The 21,484-nt window shown below is 42.1% G+C and overlaps 1 protein-coding gene across 2 annotated transcripts in view; it reads left to right on the top strand.

The window, feature by feature from the left end:
* The window catches only part of LOC118927427 (allergen Fel d 4-like), a 37,525-nt gene extending 16,629 nt beyond the window's left edge, over window positions 1-20,896 (top strand). The window contains exons 2-9 of one of the 2 annotated variants that reach the window (XM_057498932.1): window positions 8,142-8,246; window positions 12,723-12,858; window positions 17,261-17,397; window positions 18,127-18,200; window positions 18,954-19,064; window positions 19,420-19,521; window positions 19,691-19,736; window positions 20,618-20,896. In XM_057498932.1, the coding sequence (XP_057354915.1) occupies window positions 8,142-8,246; window positions 12,723-12,858; window positions 17,261-17,397; window positions 18,127-18,200; window positions 18,954-19,064; window positions 19,420-19,521; window positions 19,691-19,736; window positions 20,618-20,627 (721 nt within the window). In that variant the 3' untranslated portion in view covers window positions 20,628-20,896. Of the gene's footprint in view, window positions 1-8,141; window positions 8,247-12,722; window positions 12,859-16,708; window positions 16,916-17,260; window positions 17,398-18,126; window positions 18,201-18,953; window positions 19,065-19,419; window positions 19,522-19,690; window positions 19,737-20,617 lie in introns of those variants that run through there. The other variant, XM_057498933.1, reaches the window with a different exon arrangement.
* Window positions 20,897-21,484: the final 588 nt, after the last annotated feature.

The raw sequence follows: 21,484 nt of genomic DNA, 5'->3' as shown, positions 1-21,484 counted from the left end.
CATTTTGTAATTTATATGTGCACATGTGTTTTCTACCAGAACAGTGCACAAAACTACCTCACTGGGTTTTTTTGGTATCATTAACATACAATTACATGAGCAACATTATGGTTACTACACTCCCCGCATCATCAAGTCCCCAACACATACCCCATTACAGTCACTGTCCATCAGTGTAGTAAGATGCTACAGAATCATTACTTGTCTTCTCTGTGCTATACTGCCTTCCCCATGCCCCTGCCACTGCATTATGTGTGCTAATTGTAATGCCCCTTTTTCCCCCTTATCCCCGCTTCCCACCCATCCTCCCCAGTCCCTTTCCCTTTGGTAACTGCTAGTCCATTCTTGGGTTCTGTGATTCTGCTACTGTTTTGTTCCTTCAGTTTTTCTTTATTCTTTTTTTTTTTTTTTTTTTTTAATAATTATTTTTTATTGAAGGGTAGTTGACACACAGTATTACATTACATGAGTTTCAAGTGTACAACACAGTGGTAGAACATTTATATACATAATTCTAGGTTCCAGCTATCACCCTACCAGGCTGTTACAATATCTTGACTATATTCCTTATGCTATACATTACATCCCGGTTACTTATTTATTTTACCATTGGAAGTCTGTCCTTTTTTTTTTTTTTTTTTTTTTTTTTGTGAGGGCATCTCTCATATTTATTGATCAAATGGTTGTTAACGACAATAAAATTCTGTATAGGGGAGTCAATTCTCAATGCACAATCATTATTCCACCCCAAGCCTAATTTTTGTCAGTCTCCAATCTTCTGAGGCATAACAAACAAGTTCTTACATGTAGAACAAATTCTTACATAATGAATAAGTTACATAGTGAACAGTACAAGGGCAGTCATCACAGAAACTTTCGGTTTTGCTCATGCATTATGAACTCTAAACAGTCAGTTCAAATATGAATACTCATTTGGTTTTTATACTTGATTTATATGTGGATACCACATTTCTCTCTTTATTATTATTATTTTTAATAAAATGCTGAAGTGGTAGGTAGATACAAGATAAAGGTAGAAAACATAGTTTAGTGTTGTAAGAGAGCACATGTAGATGATCAGGTGTGTGCCTGTAGACTATGTGTTAATCCAAGCTAGACCAGGGCAATAAAACATCCACGTATGCAAAGATTTCTCTCAGAACGGGGGGGTGAGGTTCTAAGCCTCACCTCTGTTGATCCCCAATTTCTCACCTGATGGCCCCCCTGCGACTGTGCCTGTCTTAGGTTGTTCCTCCCTTGAGGAATCTTACCCGTCTCTGGCTAACCAGTCATCTTCCGGGGCCATACAGGGAAATGTGAAGTTGGTAAGTGAGAGAGAAGCCTTATTGTTTGAAAAAGTTAGCTTTTTACTTCTTTGCATATTTATGCCCTGTGGCTTCTATGCCCAACATTTGTCTTGAGGTATCTTTACCACTTGGAGGAGTTATGATACTCGGTAAATTTGATATGAGGCACGAATTCTATTTAAGGGTTGTAATTAGGAAGGAAGAAGAAAAGCTATAGAAGTAGCAGGCGGAAGAAAACATGGGAAGATTGATTATTTCTTTGATATATCTTCTTGTAGAGTAACTTCAGCATGTATAGGTTTTAAGCTACTACTTAAATTGCACACACACATTAACATAATAGGAGTATAGTTACATAACCAAAGCATATCTGTAATTACCAGCCATCTGCAGTGAAACCAAGAAAACCAGTTAGGCACCTTAGGCATTTGTGAAAACTTATCTATGATATGGTGGATATTGTCCAACTGAACTAGAACAGTCTGAGAGAAATCAGACAAATTAAAACAACCCATTCCTGGGGACTGTTCACATGCCATATGTTCTTTTAACAGTAAATAGTTTTTAGTTGTAAGACTTTGGAGCGCTACAATTTGTACTTCTCCAAATTCTTGGTTGAGTTCCAACAGTATAGATCCAGTCCAATTTTGTTGTTTTACTGTATGCACAGGCCAGCTTAGATATCTCCTTCCTCATTCCCATGGCAAGTCCAGGAACTGGTGGGATGAGTGCATCTACAGCTGTAGCAGTGCGTGGATCTTTGTTGGGGTTTTTTGATGACCATCTTCTGGCATGAGTCTTCCAGAGAGTGCAGATGTTGGAAGTTCTTTTTCATATCGTATCTTAGTTCATTTTCAGGGTAGCCCAATTAGGCTTTGATCCTCTGTATAAACACAAACAGACCCTTTGCCTACACTTTTATATGCCCTTTATACCCTTGTGTAGAACTCGTTGGAGGTTACCACACAGGAACTGCCCTTTTTTTTTTTTTTTTTTTGCTATCACTAATCTACACTTACATGACGAATATTATGTTTACTAGGCTCTCCCCTATACCAGGTCTCCCCTATAAACCCCTTTACAGTCACTGTCCATCAGCATAGCAAAATGTTGTAGAATCACTACTTGCCTTCTCTGTGTTGTACAGCCCTCCCTTTTCTCCTACCCCCCCATGCATGTTAATCTTAATACCCCCCTACTTCTCCCCCCCTTATCCCTCCCTACCCACCCATCCTCCCCAGTCCCTTTCCCTTTGGTAACTGCTAGTCCATTCTTGGGTTCTGTGATTCTGCTACTGTTTTGTTCCTTCAGTTTTTCTTTATTCTTATACTCCACATATGAGTGAAATCATTTGGTACTTGCCTTTTTCCGCCTGGCTTATTTCACTGAGCATAATACCCTCTAGCTCCATCCATGTTGTTGCAAATGGTAGGATTTGTTTTCTTTTTATGGCTGAATAATATTCCATTGTGTATATGTACCACATCTTCTTTATCCATTCATCAACTGATGGACACTTAGGTTGCTTCCATATCTTGGCTATTGTAAATAGTGCTGCGATAAACATAGGGGTGCATATGTCTTTATCAAACTGGGCTCTTGCATTCTTAGGGTAAATTCCTAGGAGTGGAATTCCTGGGTCAAATGGTATTTCTATTTTGAGTTTTTGGAGGAACCTCCTTACTGCTTTCCACAATGGTTGAACTAATTTATATTCCCACAAGCAGTGTAGGAGGGTTCCCCTTTCTCCACATCCTCCCCAGCATTTGTTGTTGTTTGTCTTTTGGATGGTGGTAATCCTTACTGGTGTGAGGTGATATCTCATTGGGGTTTTAATTTGCGTTTTGCTGATGATTAGTGATTTGGAGCATCTTTTCATGTGCCTGTTGGCCATCTGAATTTCTTCTTTGGAGAAGTGTCTGTTCAGATCCTCTGCCCATTTTTTTTTGTTATCATTAATCTACAATTATGTGAAGAACATTATGTTTACTAGGGTCCCCTCTTCACCAAGTCCCCCCCACAAACCCATTACAGTCACTGTCCATCAGCGTAGTAAGATGTTGTAGAATCACTACTTGTCTTCTCTGTGTTGCACAGCCTTCCCCATGCCCCCCCCACATTATACATGCTAATCGTAATACCCCCTTTCTTTTTCCCCGCCCTTATTCCTCCCTTCCTTCCCGTCCTCCCCAGTCCCTTTCCCTTTGGTAACTGTTAGTCCATTCTTGGGTTCTGTGACTCTGCTGCTGTTTTGTTCCTACAGTTTTTCTTTGTTCTTATACTCCACATATGAGTGAAATCATTTGGTACTTGCCTTTCTCCGCCTGGCTTATTTCACTGAGCATAATACCCTCTAGCTCCATCCTTGTTGTTGCAAATGGTAGGATTTGTTTTCTTCTTATGGCTGAATAATATTCCATTGTGTATATGTACCCCATCTTCTTTATCCATTCATCTACTGATGGACATTTAGGTTGCTTCCATTTATTGGCTATTGTAAATAGTGCTGCGATAAACATAGGGGTGCATCTGTCTTTTTCAAACTGGGCTGCTGCATTCTTCCTCTGCCCATTTTTTAATTGGCTCATTTGCTTTTAGTTTGTTGAGGTGTGTAAGCTCTTTATATATTTTGGATGTCAAACCCTTATCGGATCTGTCATTTATGAATATATTCTCCCATATTGTAGGATGTCTTTTTGTTCTACTGATGGTGCCCTTTGTTGTACAGAAGGTTTTTAGTTTGATATAGTCCCACTTGTTCATTTTTGCTTTTGTTTCCCTTCCCTGGAGAGATATATTCATGAAGCAGTTGTTCATGTTTATAGTCAAGAGAGTTTTGCCTAAGTTTTCTTCTAAGAGTTTTATGGTTTCATGGGTTATATTCAGGTCATTGATCCATTTTGAATTTACTTTTGTGTATGGAGTTAGACAGTAATCCAGTTTCATTCTCTTACATGTAGCTGTCCAGTTTTGCCAACACCAGTTGTTGAAGAGGCTGTCATTTCCCCATTGTATGTCCATGGCTCCTTTATCTTTTATTAATTGACCATATATGTTTGGGTTAATGTTTGGAGTCTCTATTCTGTTCCACTGGTCTGTGGCTCTATTCTTGTGCCAGTACCAAATTGTCTTGATTACTGTGGCTTTGTAGTAAAGTTTGAAGTTGGGAAGCGAGATCTCCCCTGCTTTATTCTTCCTTCTCAGGGTTGCTTTGGCTATTTGGGGTCTTTTGTGGTTCATATGAATTTTAGAATTATTTGCTCTAGTTTGTTGAAGAATGCTGTTGATATTTTGATAGGGATTGTATTGAATCTGTAGATTGCTTTTAGGCAGGATGGCCATTTTGACAATATTAATTCTTCCGATCCAAGAGCATGGGTTGAATTTCCATTTGTTAGTGCCCTCTTTAATTTCTCTTAAGAGTGTCTTGTAGTTTTCAGGGTAAAGGTTTTTCACTTCCTTGGTTAAGTTTATTCCTAGGTATTTTATTCTTTTTGATGCAATTGTGAATGGAATTGTTTTCCTGATTTCTCTTTCTATTAGTTCATCGTTAGTGTATAGGAATGCAATAGATTTCTGCGTATTAATTTTGTATCCTGCAAATTTGCTGAGTTCAGATATTAGATCTAGTAGTTTTGGAGTGGATTCTTTAGGGTTTGTTATATACAATATCATGTCATTTGCAAACAGGGACAGTTTAACTTCTTCCTTGCCAATCTGGATGTCTTTTCTTTCTTTGTGTTCTCTGATTGCTATGGCTAGGACCTCCAGTACTATGTTGAATGGAAGTGGGGAAAGTTGGCATCCTTGTCTTGTTCCTGATCTTTGGGGAAAAGCTTTCAGCTTCTTGCTGTTAAGTATAATGTTGGCTGTGGGTTTGTCATATATGGCCTTTATTATGTTGAGGTACTTGCCCTCTATACCCATTTTGTTGAGAGTTTTTATCATGAATGGATGTTGGATTTTGTCGAATGCTTTTTCAGCATCTATGGAGATGATCATGTGGTTTTTGTCTTTCTTTTTGTTGATGTGGTAGATGATGTTGATGGATTTTCGAATGTTGTACCATCCTTGCATCCCTGAGATGAATCCCACTTGATCATGGTGTATGATCCCCTTGGTGTATTTTTGAATTCAGTTTGCTAATATTTTGTTGAATACTTTTGCATCAATGTTCATCTGGGATATTGGTCTGTAGTTTTCTTTTTTTGTGGTGTCTTTGCCTGGTTTTGGTATTAGAGTGATGCTGGCTTCATAGAATGAGGTTGGGAGTATTCCCTCCTCCTCTATTTTTTGGAAAACTTTAAGGAGAATGGGTATTATGTCTTCTCTAAATGTCTGATAAAATTCAGTGGTGAATCTATCTGGTCCCAGGGGTTTTGTTCTTGGGTAGTTTTTTGATTACCAATTCAATTTCATTGATGGTAATTGGTCTGTTTAGATTTTCTGTTTCTTCCTTGGTCAGCCTTGAAAAGTTGTATTTTTCTAGAAATTTGTCCATTTCTTCTAGGTTACCCAGTTTGTTAGCATTTAGATTTTCATAGTGTTCTCTTATAATTCTTTGTATTTCTGTGGGGTCCATCATGATTTTTCCTTTCTCATTTCTGATTCTGTTTATGTGTGTAGATTCTCTTTTTCTCTTAATAGGTCTGGCCAGGGGGTTATCTATTTTGTATATTTTGTCAAAGAACCACCTCTTGGTTTCATTAATTTTTTCTTTGTTCTATTCTTCTCAATTTTATTTATTTTTTTCTCTGATCTTTGTTATGTCCCTCCTTCTGCTGACTTTGGGCCTCATTTGTTCTTCTTTTTCCAGTTTCAATAATTGTGAATTTAGACTATTCATTTGGGATTGTTCTTCCTTCTTTAAATAGGCCTGGATTGCTATATACTTTCCTCTTAGAACTGCCTTCACTGTGTCCCACAGTAGTTGGGGTGCTGTGCTGTTGTTTTCATTTGTCTCCATATATTGCTTGATCTCTGTTTTAATTTGGTCATTGATCCATTTATTATTTAGGAGCACATTGTTAAGCCTCCATGTGTTTGTGAGCCTTTTTGTTTTCTTTGTACAATTTATTTCTAGTTTTATACCTTTGTGATCTGAGAAGTTAGTTGGTAGAATTTCAATCTTTTCGAATTTACTGAGGTTCTTTTTGTGGCCTAGCATGTGGTCTATTCTGGAAAATGTTCCATGTGCACTTGAGAAGAATGTGTATCCTGTTGCTTTTGGATGTAGAGTTCTATAGACATCTATTAGGTCCATCTGTTCTAGTGTGTTGTTCAGTGCCTCTGTGTCCTTACTTATTTTTTGTCTGGTGGATCTGTCCTTTGAAGTCTCCTAAAATGAATGCATTGCATTCTATTTCCTCCTTTAATTCTGTTAGTAGTTGTTTCACATATGTAGGTGCTCCTGTGTTGGGTGCATAGACATTTATAATGGTTATATCCACTTGTTGGACTGACCCCTTTATCATTATGTAATATCCTTCTTTGTCTCTTGTTACTTTCTTTGTTTTGAAGTCCATTTTGTCTGATACAAGTACTGCAACACCTGCTTTTTTCTCCCTATTGTTTGCATGAAATATCTTTTTCCATCCCTTCACTATTAGTCTGTGTATGTCTTTGGGTTTGAGGTGAGCCTCTTGTAAGCAGCATATAGATGGGTCTTGCTTTTTTATCCATTCTATTACTCAGTGTCTTTTGTTTGGTGCATTCAGTCCATTTAAATTTAGGGTGATTATTGAAAGATATGTACTTATTGCCATTACAGAGGTTGGCTTCATGGTTACCAAAGGCTCAAGAGTAGCTTTTTTTACTATCTGACTATCTAACTTAACTCACTTATTATGCTATTACAAACACAGTCTGATGATTCTTTATTTCTCTCCCTTCTTTTTCTTCTTCCTCCACTCTTTGTTAGGTGTTTTATTCTGTACTCTTTGTGTTTCCCTTGACTGCTTTTGTGGATAGCTGATTTTATTTTGCATTCAGTTAGTATTTGGTTGGTCTACTTTCTTTTCTGTGGTTTTATTTTCTCTGGTGACATCCGTTTACCCTTAGGAGCACTTTCATCTAGAGCAGTCCCTTTAAAATACACTGTGGAGATGGTTTGTGGGAGGTAAGTTCCCTCAACTTTTGCTTATCTGGAAATTGTTTAATCCCTCCTTCAAATTTAAATGATACTCTTGCTGGATACAGTATTGTTGGTTTGAGGCCCTTCTGTTTCATTGCATTGAATATATCATGCCATTCTCTTCTGACCTGTAAGGTTTCTGCTGAGAAGTCTGATGGTAGACTAATGGGTTTTCCTTTGTAGGTGATCTTTTTTCTCTTTCTGGCTGCTTCTAATACTCTCTCCTTGCCTTTGATCTTTGCCATTTTAATTATTATATGTCTTGGTGTTGTCCTCCTTGGGTCTCTAGTGTTGGGAGATCTGTGAGCATCCATGGTCTGAGAGACTGTTTCCTTCCCCAGCTTGGGGAAGTTTTCAGCAATTATTTCTTCAAAGACACTTTCTACCCCTTTTTCCGTCCCTTCTTCTGGTATCCCTATAATGTGAATATTCTTCCATTTGGATTGGTCACACAGTTCTCTTAATAGTCTTTCATTCCTAGAGATCCTTTTATCTATCTCTGCCTCAGCTTCTCTGTATTCCTGTTGTCTGATTTCTATTCCATTAACAGTCTCTTGCACTTCATCGAGTCTGCTCTTAAATCCTTCCATTGTTTTTTTTCATTTCTGTTATCTCCCTCCAGAATTCATCCCTTAGCTCTTGCATATTTCTCTGTAGCTCCATCAGCATGCTTATGACGTTTATTTTAAATTCTTTTTCAGGAAGATTGGTGATTTTGGTCTCACCAGGCCCTTTCTCTGGTTTTTGAGGGATTTTGGACTGAACGAGGTTCTTCTGACTTTACATGACGATGGAAGTGATTGCCGGTGAGTGGCGCATGTGTCAGCTGGGAGAACAAAGTCTCTTCCTGTTTGCTGGTCACCTTGACTGTCTCCGCTGCCTGTGCTGGTCAACCACACACAGGGAGCAGCCTCTGGGTTAATCCCTTGAGCTGCCGTGGGTGGGGTGGCCCTTGGGATGGCCTAGGGTACTGGCAGGGGTTGCAGTCTAGCGGCATGTGTTCTCCTGTGAGAACAGTGCCCCATCGTGCTTTTGGGACTCCACGCTAGTCTCCACTGCCTGTGCTGGGCAACCACACACAGGGAGCAGCCTCTGGTTGATCCCCTGAGCTGCTGTGGGCAGGGCGGACCTCGGGATGGCCTAGGGCACTGTGGTGGTTGCATGCAATCAGCATGTGTTTGCCGCGAGAACAGAGTTCCTACATGCTTTCTGGACTCCGCACCAGTTTCCTCTGCCTGTGCCAGTCGGCCGCGCACAGTGGGCAGCCTCTGGGTTAACCCCCTGAGCTGTTGTGGGTGGGGCGGCCCTTGGGATGGCTTAGGGCACTGGTGGGAGTCTCAGGCAAGCAACGAATGTTCGTTGCAAGAATAAAGCCCTTGGTGCCTTCCGGACTCTGCACTGATCTCTGCTGTCTGTGTTGGTCGACTGTGGGCAGGGGGCAGCCTCTAGGTCTGGCCTGGTTAGCTGTGCATTGTGAGAAGCCTGTGTGTGGTTGCTGTGGATGGGGCTGCTTCCCAGTTGCTCTGCAGCAATGGCGGACCAGCTGGTTCGCTTGCAGTGCCAGTGGGGGCAATGAAGGAATGAACGGCAGGCTGCTTATCGCCGTGAGGGGCTTTGGTGCTGCATTGCCACCCAAGGGGTTAGGGTGCCTGAAGTTCCTTAAAGTTCCCATCCTGATGGGCTGAGTGTGCCAGGATGATTTTGTCCACCTGTTAAACCCTTGTCTCTTTAAGACTTTTAAAGCACCCCCTTTTCTTTTGTTCCAGGGCAGCCGGCTCTGGGAAACTGTTTGCAGTCTTAGTCTCGGATTTTGCTTTCCATTCTTCTAATATCCAGTACACCATGCAATGTGTGTCTGTGCTTCTGGTGCCGATTACTAGGGCTGGTTATTTAGCAGTCCTGTGCTTCCACTCCCTCCCCACTCTGATTCTTTTTTTTTCACCAGTGAGCTGGTGTCAGGGGAGTGCTCGGGTCACGGCTTTGTATCTTACCCTTTTCGTGAGATGTTGAGCTCTCGCAGATGTAGGTGTAGCCTGACTGGTGTACTGTATCTTCTGGTCACTCTTTTAAGAATAGTTGTATTCGCTGTATTTTCAAAGTATGTATGGTTTTGGGAGGAGATTTCCACCACCCTCCTCACACCGCCATCTTGAGAATCTCTTCAAAACTACCTCACTTTTGGAGCAGCAGAGGTGAGGCTTAGAACCTCACCCCCCCTGTTCTGAGAGAAATCTTCTGCATACATGGATGTTTATTGCCCTCGTCTAGCTCGGATTAACACATAGTCTACAGGCACACACCTGATCATCTACATTTGCTCTCTTACAACACTAAACTCTGTTTTCTACCTTTATCTCGTATCTACCTACCACTTCAGCATTTTATTAAAAATAATAATAATAGAGAAATGTGGTATCCACATATAAATCAAGTTTAAAAATCAAATGAATATTCATATTTGAACTGACTGTGTATAGTTCATAATGCATGAGCAAAACCGAAAGTTTCTGTGATGACTGCCCTTGTACTGTTCACCATGTAACTTATTCACTCTGTAAGAATTTGTTCTCCATGTAAGAATTTGTTCGTTATGCTTCAGAAGATTGGAGACTGACGAAAATTAGGCTTGGGGTGGATTAATGATTGTGCATTGAGTATTGACCCCCCATACAGAAATTTATTGTGGTTAACAACTATTTGATCAATAAATATGAGAGATGCCCTCACAAAATATATGTGTATATATATATATATATATATATATATATATATATATATATATATATATAAACACACTTCCAATTGTAAAATAAATAAGTAACCGGGATGTAATGTATAGCATAAGGAATATAGTCAAAATATTGTAACAACTTGGTATGGTGATAGCTGGTACCTAGAATTATCATGTATATAAATGTTGAATCACTGTGTTGTACACCTGAAACTAATGTAATGTAATACTGTTGTCAATTACCCTTCAATAAAAAAAAAAAAAAAAGGAAAAAAAAAAAACTACCTCACTTTTTATTTCATTTCTTGATGTGTGCACATTCTACCAACACTTGCTCCCTCAGCTCCCTGATGGGTAAGGACAGAGAGGAAGAGGAAGTGTGTGTTGCCCCATCTTTTCTTTTCCTTTATCAACCTTAAAAATAAAAGAGACAGTTGCTTTACAAGCAAAATGAGTTTATTTGGGAAAGGCAGAGGAATTGCAATTTGGGACAAGCAAACAAGCAAGTTCAAAGAGACAGAGGGCAGGTCAGCTTTTTTAGGGTTTAGGAGGAAACTGGGGAGAGCTGTTTTGAACAGAAGTTCATTGGCGAACAACAAGAGTTTGAGGCCATGGCAGTTGCTCATTGGCTGCAAGTGGTGGCTAGTGCATTGTTGCTGGGGCAGGGAGAGATTCCTGAAAAGCAGGAGATGAAATTCCTCCAAAGTGCCCTCCTCGAGATAAGAACTGCTTCCTCCTTCCTGCTGGTTAGGAGGGCTCCCCCTCAGGGCTTCCTGACTCCATTTTCAGTGAGGGTTTGTTTACTCATTCCCACATCTTCTTGGTCATAGTTTTCAAGTCATTCTAATGCAAAAGGATATGATAAGGTTTCTTGGTATCGTCTGTATTTCTTACAACACCATTGTCTTCTTTCTGAGCTGGAAATGAGTTTCTGGATCAAACAGAAAGCATGGCCTTTGGGGTTGTTAGCACCCCTACTTAGTTGTACCTGTAACAACACGCTTACCTATTTTTGACTCTCACTGAATTCCTACACATTGTGGGTCCACTGCAATGCTGTGGGACATTAGGACCGTTACATGCAAATGGATGGCAAGGAATGGTAGATATACATACTTCACAAGTATCCTGTTCATGCACATGCTCCACTGTCCCATCAGATTCCATTTACAAAATGATGTTTAAAAACAAACTTACTAAGAATTTCAAAATGATGACAGCAAATCCCTAAGCCAAGCATGACCCTTCTGAGCACTGGGCTCTGTGTGACTGCACTCCTATGCAACCAGCCCTGTTCAGAAGCTCATGCATGTGCATGCACAGCCCAAGGCAACCAACTGGCTTGTCAAGTTTACAGATTGATCCCTGCTGCCTGCATGGTGAGCAGAGCCTGGAGCATAGTGATGGCTTAGCGCACGGTCAGCTACCCAGTGAGCCAGGTGCACTGGGGGACAGTGGCTGCATGCCACCAGAGGACAGTTGCAGGAGGGTGTCTCCCAAGCCTACAGCTTGTCCAGTACACTCATATGCATGAAGAACTTGAGCATCAGGCTGAGATGAATCCTGAGGGCCTCCTGTCTATTATGCTTCATTTCCTACCCAAAACACCACCTCATTTTCTTGGCCCATTCTTGTCTGAATAATAGTGCTTTTTGCTGTTCCTATTCATGCTGAGCTGAGCTGGGGAAAGATATTGTCTGGAGAAAGATGTTGTTCCAGGGCACCCTTATTGGGAACCAGTTGGTTTTTGCTGAGTGCTCAGGTCCAGGGCAAGGAATAGCAGGAATTCTTGAGTGTGGCCTTAAAGCAAGGGTAATATTTGAACAAACAGAAAAAGGAGGGTTTTCCAGGAGGGATAGCAGCATGAGCAAAAGAAGAAGAAAATAGGGGTTTTTGTAGAGGCTGCAATTAAAGGAGAGGCATCTAGTTTGGCCTTTTTCCTCAAGTCATGCTCTTGGCCTTACAAGATCCAGAATATGAAGATTAAAAAGAAACAAGCCATTGTAGAAGCTCAGTAAGGGCAGGTCTTGGAGCAGTTTCATCAACAATGTATTCTCAGTATTTGGACTCAGTAAGCCAACAATGACTATTTGCTGAATGACTAAGTTGATCAAAATAAAAGAATATGATTAGCTTCCATTAATCAGCTGCTTATTATGTGCCAGAAATTGTGCCAAGCTCTTAACATAAACAATTCCATCAAATCCTCGCATTGATGGTATGAAGCAGATTTTCTTATTTTTCAAATATGGTCCAGCGTATAGCAAAATTATGACAGGGATGATTTTTTATCTTTGGGACCCCGTGACCCTTTCCCCAATGGTCTGAGATCCAAGACTTTCAGTTATTCTTCCCACCGCCCAAATTGTCTGCTCCCCACCCCAAGCCTGGTGGTATCAGATTGCTGAATAAAGCAGTCCTAAATTACGTACTTCCAGGAGTCCCAGACCTCTGGGTATCCTGGGGTCACATGTACCTGGGAACTTGCTGAACTTTAATGCATGGATCTGGAGGCAACAATCACTGGGATTCTTGGTTTTCTTACCTACAGGGAACCATCACATTGTGGTGGACACTTCAACCTAGAAGAAAAGGAAAGGGTTCTGATCCACTCCTGCCTCTACCCCACATGGGAGGAGAACCCTGGACCTCATCTGAGGAGATCACCTATGTCTAGATACAGGATGGTAGGCCATCCCAGAGGTGTTTTGCTCAGATTCCCCCTTAAAGAAAGGGCTCATGGCCCAACTGTGGTCAGTGTGGTCAGCTGACAGTCCCTGCTCTTTACTCATTCAGATCTGTGTCAGTTCTGGAGCTGAGTGCTGGTCTTTTCGGGGTGGCCCCAGCCAGTGACTGAGCAGGCCTGAGGTGTGCGGCCTGACTGTTCCTACCTGACATGGGACTGCTCACATGCTCCAGAGCTTCCCACTAGGCTGAAGGACACTTTGTCAGAGCTACGTCGTGGCCTGGAGACTCCCCTTTCCTCATCCTGCTTCCTCCGTTCTCCTTTCAGAAGTGTTATTCCCCAGTAAACCTTTCCATTCCTGAGTCTGTCTTGGCATCTGCTTCCCAGAGGACCCAGGTGCTGCAGATGGGGTGCTGTTAGCCCCAGGCAACCCTTCATCGGTGAAGGAAGTGACTGTTTCAGAAATGGTTTGAACTGGTACCAGCACAACATAGAATCACCCTAGGTGCTAGGGACCAAGAAATACTTTCAGTCTGGCACATGAAACAAATAAGCTTGTGTTTCTTGCTATTCTTCTTGGCAGTGACTAAGTCTTGATTATATAACATGGCTTGAATGTTCCCACAGCCTTCCTCAATGAGTGATTTGTCAATTAATCAAGAGTGTGACTAAAGACAAGGTTACTCAATCCATTTCTAGTCAGCTAGTTAGTTTCAATCATGCTGCTGAGTTATAAATGGATTGTTACCTGTTCTTATATGGATTCCGTAAGCGCCTTTACCCCCACACTGAGTCATGACCTAGGCCAGTTGTTTCTCAACCACCTGGCGGACCATCACCCTTCCCATGGGTCACTTATACAGTGCCCTGTATTTGGTGTTGGATGAGGAAATCTTAGTGTGGCTGGTGACCCAGGTACTTAACTTGAAGCCATGAATGGATGGGACTCGTTTTGCTTTTTGGTATGGAAGCATGTCCTAATTCCTTTTTAGAAGAGCAATACTCCCCAGGTCATCCACATATCCATTCATCCATCAAATATTTGCTTAACAAGAGAGTGTCGTTACTTGTCAATCAGACTCTTGTAGCCGCACTCATAGTGCCACATTTTTTGGAAATCTACGTACAGCTTCTTCAGTAGTAACCCCCAGGCCGATACCCCTGACGATCTAAGCCATTACTTCTCTCCGTTTCATCTGTCAGAAACATTAAGCTTTGATCTGTGTAGTGGAATCCGGAACAGTAGGGGGTCTGGGATCAGATAGTCTTAGGTTCAAATATGGGTTCTACACTTTCTGGCTGTATGATCTTGGTAAATTTACTTAACCTCTCTGACTTTAATTCATACCTCTGTAAAATAATAGGATAATAGGACCTATCATATAGATCTGTTATGGGGATTATATGAAATAATATTTGTAAAGCACTTATCTAATACGCAATGAGTTCTTACTCTATTTCTGTCATCAAAATGTTATTTTTAAATATCTGGCCCCTGCACAGATGATATTTATACTGCCGAAAAATACATCCCCATTATAACTATGCCTGGGTATGTGGATTCTGGCATAATCCCATGCCTGAACAAATGTGACTTTCAACAAGACCTTTCTTTGATTAACAGATTGTTTCTAAGTTTGTTGAACTTGAGGGGCCTTAAATATAATAAAAGTAGTGGATGGGACTTGACTGTAATATAGCAGTTTGGATTCAGGTGTCATGTTTGAAATGTGGGAATATGATTGAATTTGTTTTAATACTCCGTTCTTAAAAGATTGGTAGATATTTTGGGCCTAGGCAGCTCAGCCCTAGAATGACTGGCTGCTCTTAACAAGAATCAGGACCATATTCAATTGGTCCCACAAAAGAGAAGGACCGAAGGCTAGGTCCCCAGAGTGGTGACAGAGGACGGGATGTACACTTGATGTGGCTGCTACTTCTGTGCTGACTGAGACTGGTGCCTCAGAATTCTGTCTGTTCCCTAGCAGAAAGGAAGGAGTCACTTTACTTGGGACACAGAGGAAGCAGAATAAGTCAACTGTTACCCCTTCTCCATGAAACCTTTACTTCCCAGAGACCTTCTCTTGCCCTCTTCCCCGGGTTCTCAGGAGAGGACCAGAGCCCGTTAAGTACTGTGTTCTTTAGGTAAAGCTGCCCTATCTGGAGGGAAAAAATTCTTCTGGCTCTGTATTTGGAATTAGGAGGTCAGTCTTTAAGTGAATCAAATCATGTTTTATTGTTTTCTCCCTTTTACTCCTCTTCTTCCTTATTAGTGGTGTCTCTGTGTTCCTATATAATTATTTTTTTACACTTTCTACTTTATAATTAGATAGTTTTCAGATCACTTTCACATTGGCTGAGAGTTTCTTGCAGGCACAGCCCCTATCTTGTTTATTTCTTTAGCCCTCAAAGTGCTTGGCACAGGCCTAGTACAGAGGAGGCCTTTGGTAATGGTAGTTGAATTAAGTTGAATTGTTATTTTTCAAAAATCCTTTAATAGCATCATCTCTTAAAGCAACTTGCTGCATCACAGACAAAATTCCTGTACAGTCAGATGCTGTGTTCTGTGTATTCTGAATTATACACTAAATGTATTCCCTGTCAAGGGGTGGCCAGGGGAACTTTTGTAAATTGAATCTTTATTCCATGTATCATCTGGAGAAGCTAACAACAGTGGTTACTATTTTATTTTATTTACTTATTTTTACCATCCTTCCTCACCCTCCTCCCATCCTCCCCAATATAGCTGGTGATTCATTCACAATATAGATGTGATATTTATTGATCACTTACAAGTTGTGGGAGTGTTTTCAGATCATGATCCCACAGCTCTGACCACAAACACTTGAATCCACTACAGGAAATTCGTTAAGGAAATCCTGTTGTAAAGCTAAGCATCACTCCTGATTGATTTAATATTAATTCAGCTTTTGTCTAGGTTTTCTTGTACTGAGTCACTAGCTGGATGGCATCCCACCTCTTGGGTACTTTCTCAGCTTCGATCTTACTGTGTTTACAGGCTGTCCTGGCAATGCTTAAGTCAGCCACCCAAAAATGTAGTTGACTTGAAATGGAAGTGAAGAGCTAGAGCGGGAAATAGTCAACTCAGGTCTTGGTGGATAAGGTCATCTACAACATAGGCTTCTGACCATAGACTTCAGTCAGTCCTATGCTGTCTCTCTACTCCTGTGGCTCAACAATATAAATTAGGAGGTCACTACCCAAAAGTAATATTCCTATTTATAAGAGGATTTTTTATAAGGTTCCTTCTAGCAAGAATCCCTAGTGCCTTTAAGGTAGGATTTAGTGTACAATCATTCCAAAGGCTATACTAGGTATCAGGTGTGTGTTAGGTACAAAGGTAACAAGAAGGACCTCTCCAGCAGAAGCAGAGGGTTGCAAATAGAGCTATGATGTAAAACCGCAGGACTAGGAGTGCTGGTGGGATGGAATGAGGGGAGAATGTGCAGCCGTGGGAGCTGACTGTCCCCAGCATCATAATGCAGGAAGAGTGGGGTTCACTTTGCAAACGTGGCTGCTCATGGGCTGCCATCTATTTTTGAGAAAAGCCAAATGGAAGGAATAAAGCACACAGCCTGGCCACACATAATCGGCTCTCTGATTCCAAGCCAGATCCCCAGTTAAATCTGGTTCCCATAGGCAGCTTTTATAGTTATTTTTCCACTGTTTTTCTTGAGTACGTGTTTTGAGAAATTTAAGGTCCCTAAGTAGATCTAAAAGAGGTAAGACTGCCAAGTTTCTAAAGGGCAGGAACAATCCTTGGCTTCACACCAGTGAGTGACAGACCAATTCCAGGAGAGGGAGGAGGGAAGGTGGTGCCCCAGTGACAAAAAACTGGACCCAGGATGGATATAAAAACAGGAGAGCCGGGCAGAGGGGCCGCCAGAAGACAAAGACGCACTGCCAGTGACCGCTGGGGAGACAGCGCTGTCCCCGCCACGATGAAGCTGCTGTTGCTGTGTGTGGGGCTGACTCTAGTCTGTGCCCACGAGGAGGGAAGCAGTGAGGTTGTGAGAAGCAACTTCGATGTTCAGAAGGTAGAGTTGGTAGAGTTCTGACTTTGGGGGGACGGTTTGGAGGATTCTGAACCAGGACGGCCCTACTGCCGGGCAGGGGTTCCTTGCCCTATTGACAAAAGGGGTGGTTCTAGACCTTCAACTAAGAGCAGTCGTATAATGTTAAAAGATGGCAGCACCTGGGGATCTCCATCCTCACTGGCAGGATGGTGGGAAGAGCCCTAGATGTGCCAACTGACCTGAGTTCTAATTCCGTTTTCGCATCTGTTATGAGTCCTGGCCCACAGGCGAGAGCTCAAGGAGAAAGTGTTCGTGTGATGTCCCTCTCCTCTTTTCTTGCCCAATCATCTTCCTGATACATTGCAGATTTCAGGGAACTGGTATTCCATTCTCTTGGCCTCAGACGCCAAGGAAAATATAGAAGAAGATGGTAGCATGAGAGGTTTTGTGGAACACATCCAGACCTGGGACAACTCTTCTCTGACTTTTACATTTCATATAAAGTAAGTGTGGCCTTTTCTTACTTGGGAAAGGAAAAAAAGGGCTGAGTATGGTCTTAGACCTCTACACACACACACACACACACACACACACACACACACACACGCATGTATACACATACAGTCTGGGTCTATATCAAAATCAGAGTCCATCGTCTGGCACTGATCCAGGACTTGATGAACCTGGGCCTTTCTAGATTCAGGGATAAGAAATGGTGACGGGAATAAATTTAAATGGGAGTAGAGGAGGTAAGGGGCCGAGGAGTATCAGTCTCACCTGTAGCATGGCAATGTAACATAGAATAAGAGCACAGGATTCGGAATCAACAGCCTGTCTCTTGAATCTACATCTTACTAGTTGTGTGACCAAGAAAATTCCTCTTTTTCATTTTCCCTTGGGTAAAGGAGGGTAATGATTCTCTCTCCTGGTTTTTCATGAGGACCTAGTGAGGCAGTGTTTGTAAAGCACCTGCCTGGGAGGCTGGCACATGGTGAGTACTCAGTTCAGTATCTAGATGAGGAGCTGTAGTAATAGTACTAGTGGGAGGTAGTGGTACAGGAACAGTGATAGAAGTGTCAAATAAAGTGAAATAATGTAAATAAAAGCTCTTTGGAAGTTTCACAAAAAGATGTTCGACAGGTAAGTGGAATCAGAAACTCAAGTTACAGGTCGAGTGCGAGGAAGCCGGCCTCATCAGTATGTTTTGGACGTCAGCTCGTTCTGTTTTACAGGGTAAATGGACAGTGTACTGAAATTGTTTTGCTTTGTGATGAAACAGAAAAGAGCGGTGTATATAGTGTTGCCTGTAAGTATACAAAACAAAGTCTTTTTCAACTCTGCTTCCAACTGCAAAGGAATTACTAAACCCCAATATCTTCAGGATCTTGATCAATTTTTGATGAGTGCTTATTTAGATAATATAATGGGCGCCATCTAATAGCCAATATCCTGAATTTGGGGGAGCCAGTGTGTAAAAGCCAATGCCTGGTACATAATACCATCAGATAAAGAAAACAATTTGATCATATATGCCTTGTGCTACAAAAGAAAATTAGCAAAAAAAAAAAAAGTAAATTTGTTAGGATGGCTTCTCCTTCCATGACCACTTTCTGCTGATGGCTGGGGACCACTTTCTGCTGACGGCTGGGGACCACTTTCTGCTGATGGCTGGGGACCACTTTCTGCTGATGGCTGGGGACCACTGCCATTACACATTGCTCAGGATGTCGTGCTGGGTCTGTAATGCCAGCGGGGCGTATAGATTGGAGACACACTGTTAGCAGAGATGGCTGAGTGAGGGAGGTGAGTCTGAGGGAGGTTGATAGAAGGTAAGTTGTCACTGTGGCTAAATTTTTCCACCATGAGCAGTCAACCTATCAGTGTCCCTTAGAAGTACCTCATGAAGTGCAGGGAGATCCAGTGGGAGGCAGTGGGTGTCACTCTCTATCTCTTCCAGGATATGCACTCGAATCTGTTTTGTGGGCAAGAATTAGGGAAAGGGTTTCACTTGCTTCCCATGAGTCAAAACGTTCTGAGCAGCATTCTGTTTCCTCCACAGATGATGGACACAATCTATTTCACATAGTTGAAGCTGTCTATAACAAATATATTATTTTTCATCTCACAAATTTCAATGATGGGAAACCATTCCAAGTGATGGAGCTCTATGGTAGAGTATTTTCACGTTGACACTCATTTTGGGGTTGGGAGGGGGGAAGGAAGCCTGTAGACAAAGGGGTGGTTCTGATCTTGTCCTGGGAAGTCTCTCTCCCTCTGAAGACGGATGCTGCCCTTTGGTAATCTCGGGCTTGGTGATGGGAAGATGATGAAAATCTCTCATCGTGCCAGAAGGATTTCCTAAAGATATCAGATTCAAGACAGGGTACATCCCATCCCCAGGGCTGCTACCTAAGCCCCTAATCAAGTCAGGGCCATCCTTTTCCCATCCATCTGGAGCCCCGCCCCCTCATGAGCCTCAGGGACAGATACACAAGGCACAGCAATTACTGTCACTCTTTCCACAGCCCGAGAACCGGATGTGAGTCTAGAACTCAAGAAAAAGTTTGAGAAAATTTGCCAAAACTTTGGAATTGTTAAGGAAAACATTATTGACCTCACCAAAATAGGTAAGTTTAGCCATCTCTGGTTTTTTCTTCCTAAATTCCCTTGTTACTGAAGGGAGAAATCCCAGAGAAGGTACAACCCCTTTGTCCTAACCTGGAGAGCCCTTTGGTTTCCCTCTGGGAAATAAACTGGGGCTGGTGTCTGAACACGCTCTGCTCTCTGCCTCTACAGATCGCTGTCTGCAGGCCCGAGGGAGTGGAGAGGCCCAGGCCTCCAGGTCGGTGAGCTCCAGTGGAGAGGGGGTGGCGCAGGGATCAGTGCCTTCCAAAGGCATTAGGGGCTTATGTCCAAAGCTTACAATGCAAGTGATTTGGCAGGGAAGCTTGTGAGGAGAGCTTGAAATTTGGAGTTGGAGGACCTGAGCTCAGGACCCACCGGTACCAGGAGCTTTTGAGCAAAGGACCTAAGCAATTAAAAGGGAAACGATGATGTCAGTCAGCTTTACAGAATTACCAAGTGGATACAATGCCAGTGAAAAGGGCTCAGTAATTGATAATGTGCTAAAAATCATTCAGACTTAAAGTTTGAAATGGGAAAAATAGGGTATGAATATGAAACTCAAATCTGTTTCTACATCTGTGCCCATCACCCCCTCCAATTCATGGTGAGAAATCTCTTCCTTTGGTCTCAGCACATCCTTAACTTCTAATCTGGGAATAGAGTGTCTGAACTTCCAGTTGTCTTCCAACCTGGAAAATAGATTCGCAGTTTCCTCATCTGTTTCTTACCTTGGATTTATTGTGGGGCTTCATTCAGATTCTCTATGTGAAAGTCTTAGCAGCTACAGCTTCCATGAAGGGAGCATGTAGTAAGAAGTAGCTATGACTTTTACTATTACTCCTCAATTTACAAAAAATTCCTCAAAACTTCTAATGCTGTAGGTGGCAGAAACAAGCTGTTTTTGTAGACTCAGCTGGGGGAAAGTTAAGAGGAAATCAGCAATAGGAAAAAAAGTCATTTATTCAGTGCCTTTCCTCCCCCTCTTCTGCTAAATACCACAGGCTAGATTTTCTCTATAATAGAGATTCTCTTTGTCCTCAATTCAATCCAAGAAGAGCTTAATAAGTTCCTGTGTTCTTTTTTCACCTGCTGAGTTAGTGCTGAGTGAATGCTTCCTCACCTGAGCTCCAGGATCTTCCCCGCCACGGTCCCCACGTCATCTTGTGACAAGTTTCTGTGACCTGATTTCCCTCGCTGTGACACATGAAGCCACTATCTCTGCATCTTCAGGGTCTGCCCTAATTGTCTAGGAAGACTCATCATCTACCCAAGACTCAAAAGGTTTTCTTCAAATTTCCTACTCTCCTGGCCATACCCAGGAGAACTCTACCATGAATAAGACCTTCTCTACCTGGTCAATAAATGATTAGCCTCGCAGTCATGTGATTTGTCTTTGTGTATGGGAGAGACATGAGGGGACTTCCTCAGCCCTGCGCCCATAACCCTTCCCTAGCTTCTCGGAATCTTCCGAGGGTCAGGATTCCCCTCCTCTGCAGTAATTCTCTGTCTCCATGAGTACCACTTGCTCTTTGGTTTGCCTATTTCTCAGTGACCTGGTAAGACAAACTATAAGACTTACCCCATGATTCGCCTCATCCTAGGATTCTCTTTTTTGTGGACTACTGGGATAGCTGCTGCTGAGGCTGGTACCAGCTTGACACATTTCAGGGAATGCCTCCATATCCCAGCTTCTCTATATCACCATCCTATGAGATGGTCAGTATCCTTTCATACTCTTGGAAAACCTCCTGCAACCACCGCTGTGAGCTACTGTGAACATCCTGAGATTTCACTCAGTGTGAGCAATGCCTGTCTTCAGCAGTCTGTACTTGGTACAGTCAAGAGGCATCAAGGGGGCTACATATTATGAACCTCTTCTTTTGGGAGCTTATAGGCTTTGGAGAAAGGGAAATGAAAGATCTACCTCCGCTTACAATCCTTTCCCAACAATGTGAAAGTTACACA

This window comes from Manis pentadactyla, chromosome 3 (assembly GCF_030020395.1).
Source record: "Manis pentadactyla isolate mManPen7 chromosome 3, mManPen7.hap1, whole genome shotgun sequence".
In the NCBI taxonomy this organism is placed as follows: domain Eukaryota; kingdom Metazoa; phylum Chordata; class Mammalia; order Pholidota; family Manidae; genus Manis; species Manis pentadactyla.
This window is presented reverse-complemented; position numbering and strand designations above follow the sequence as displayed.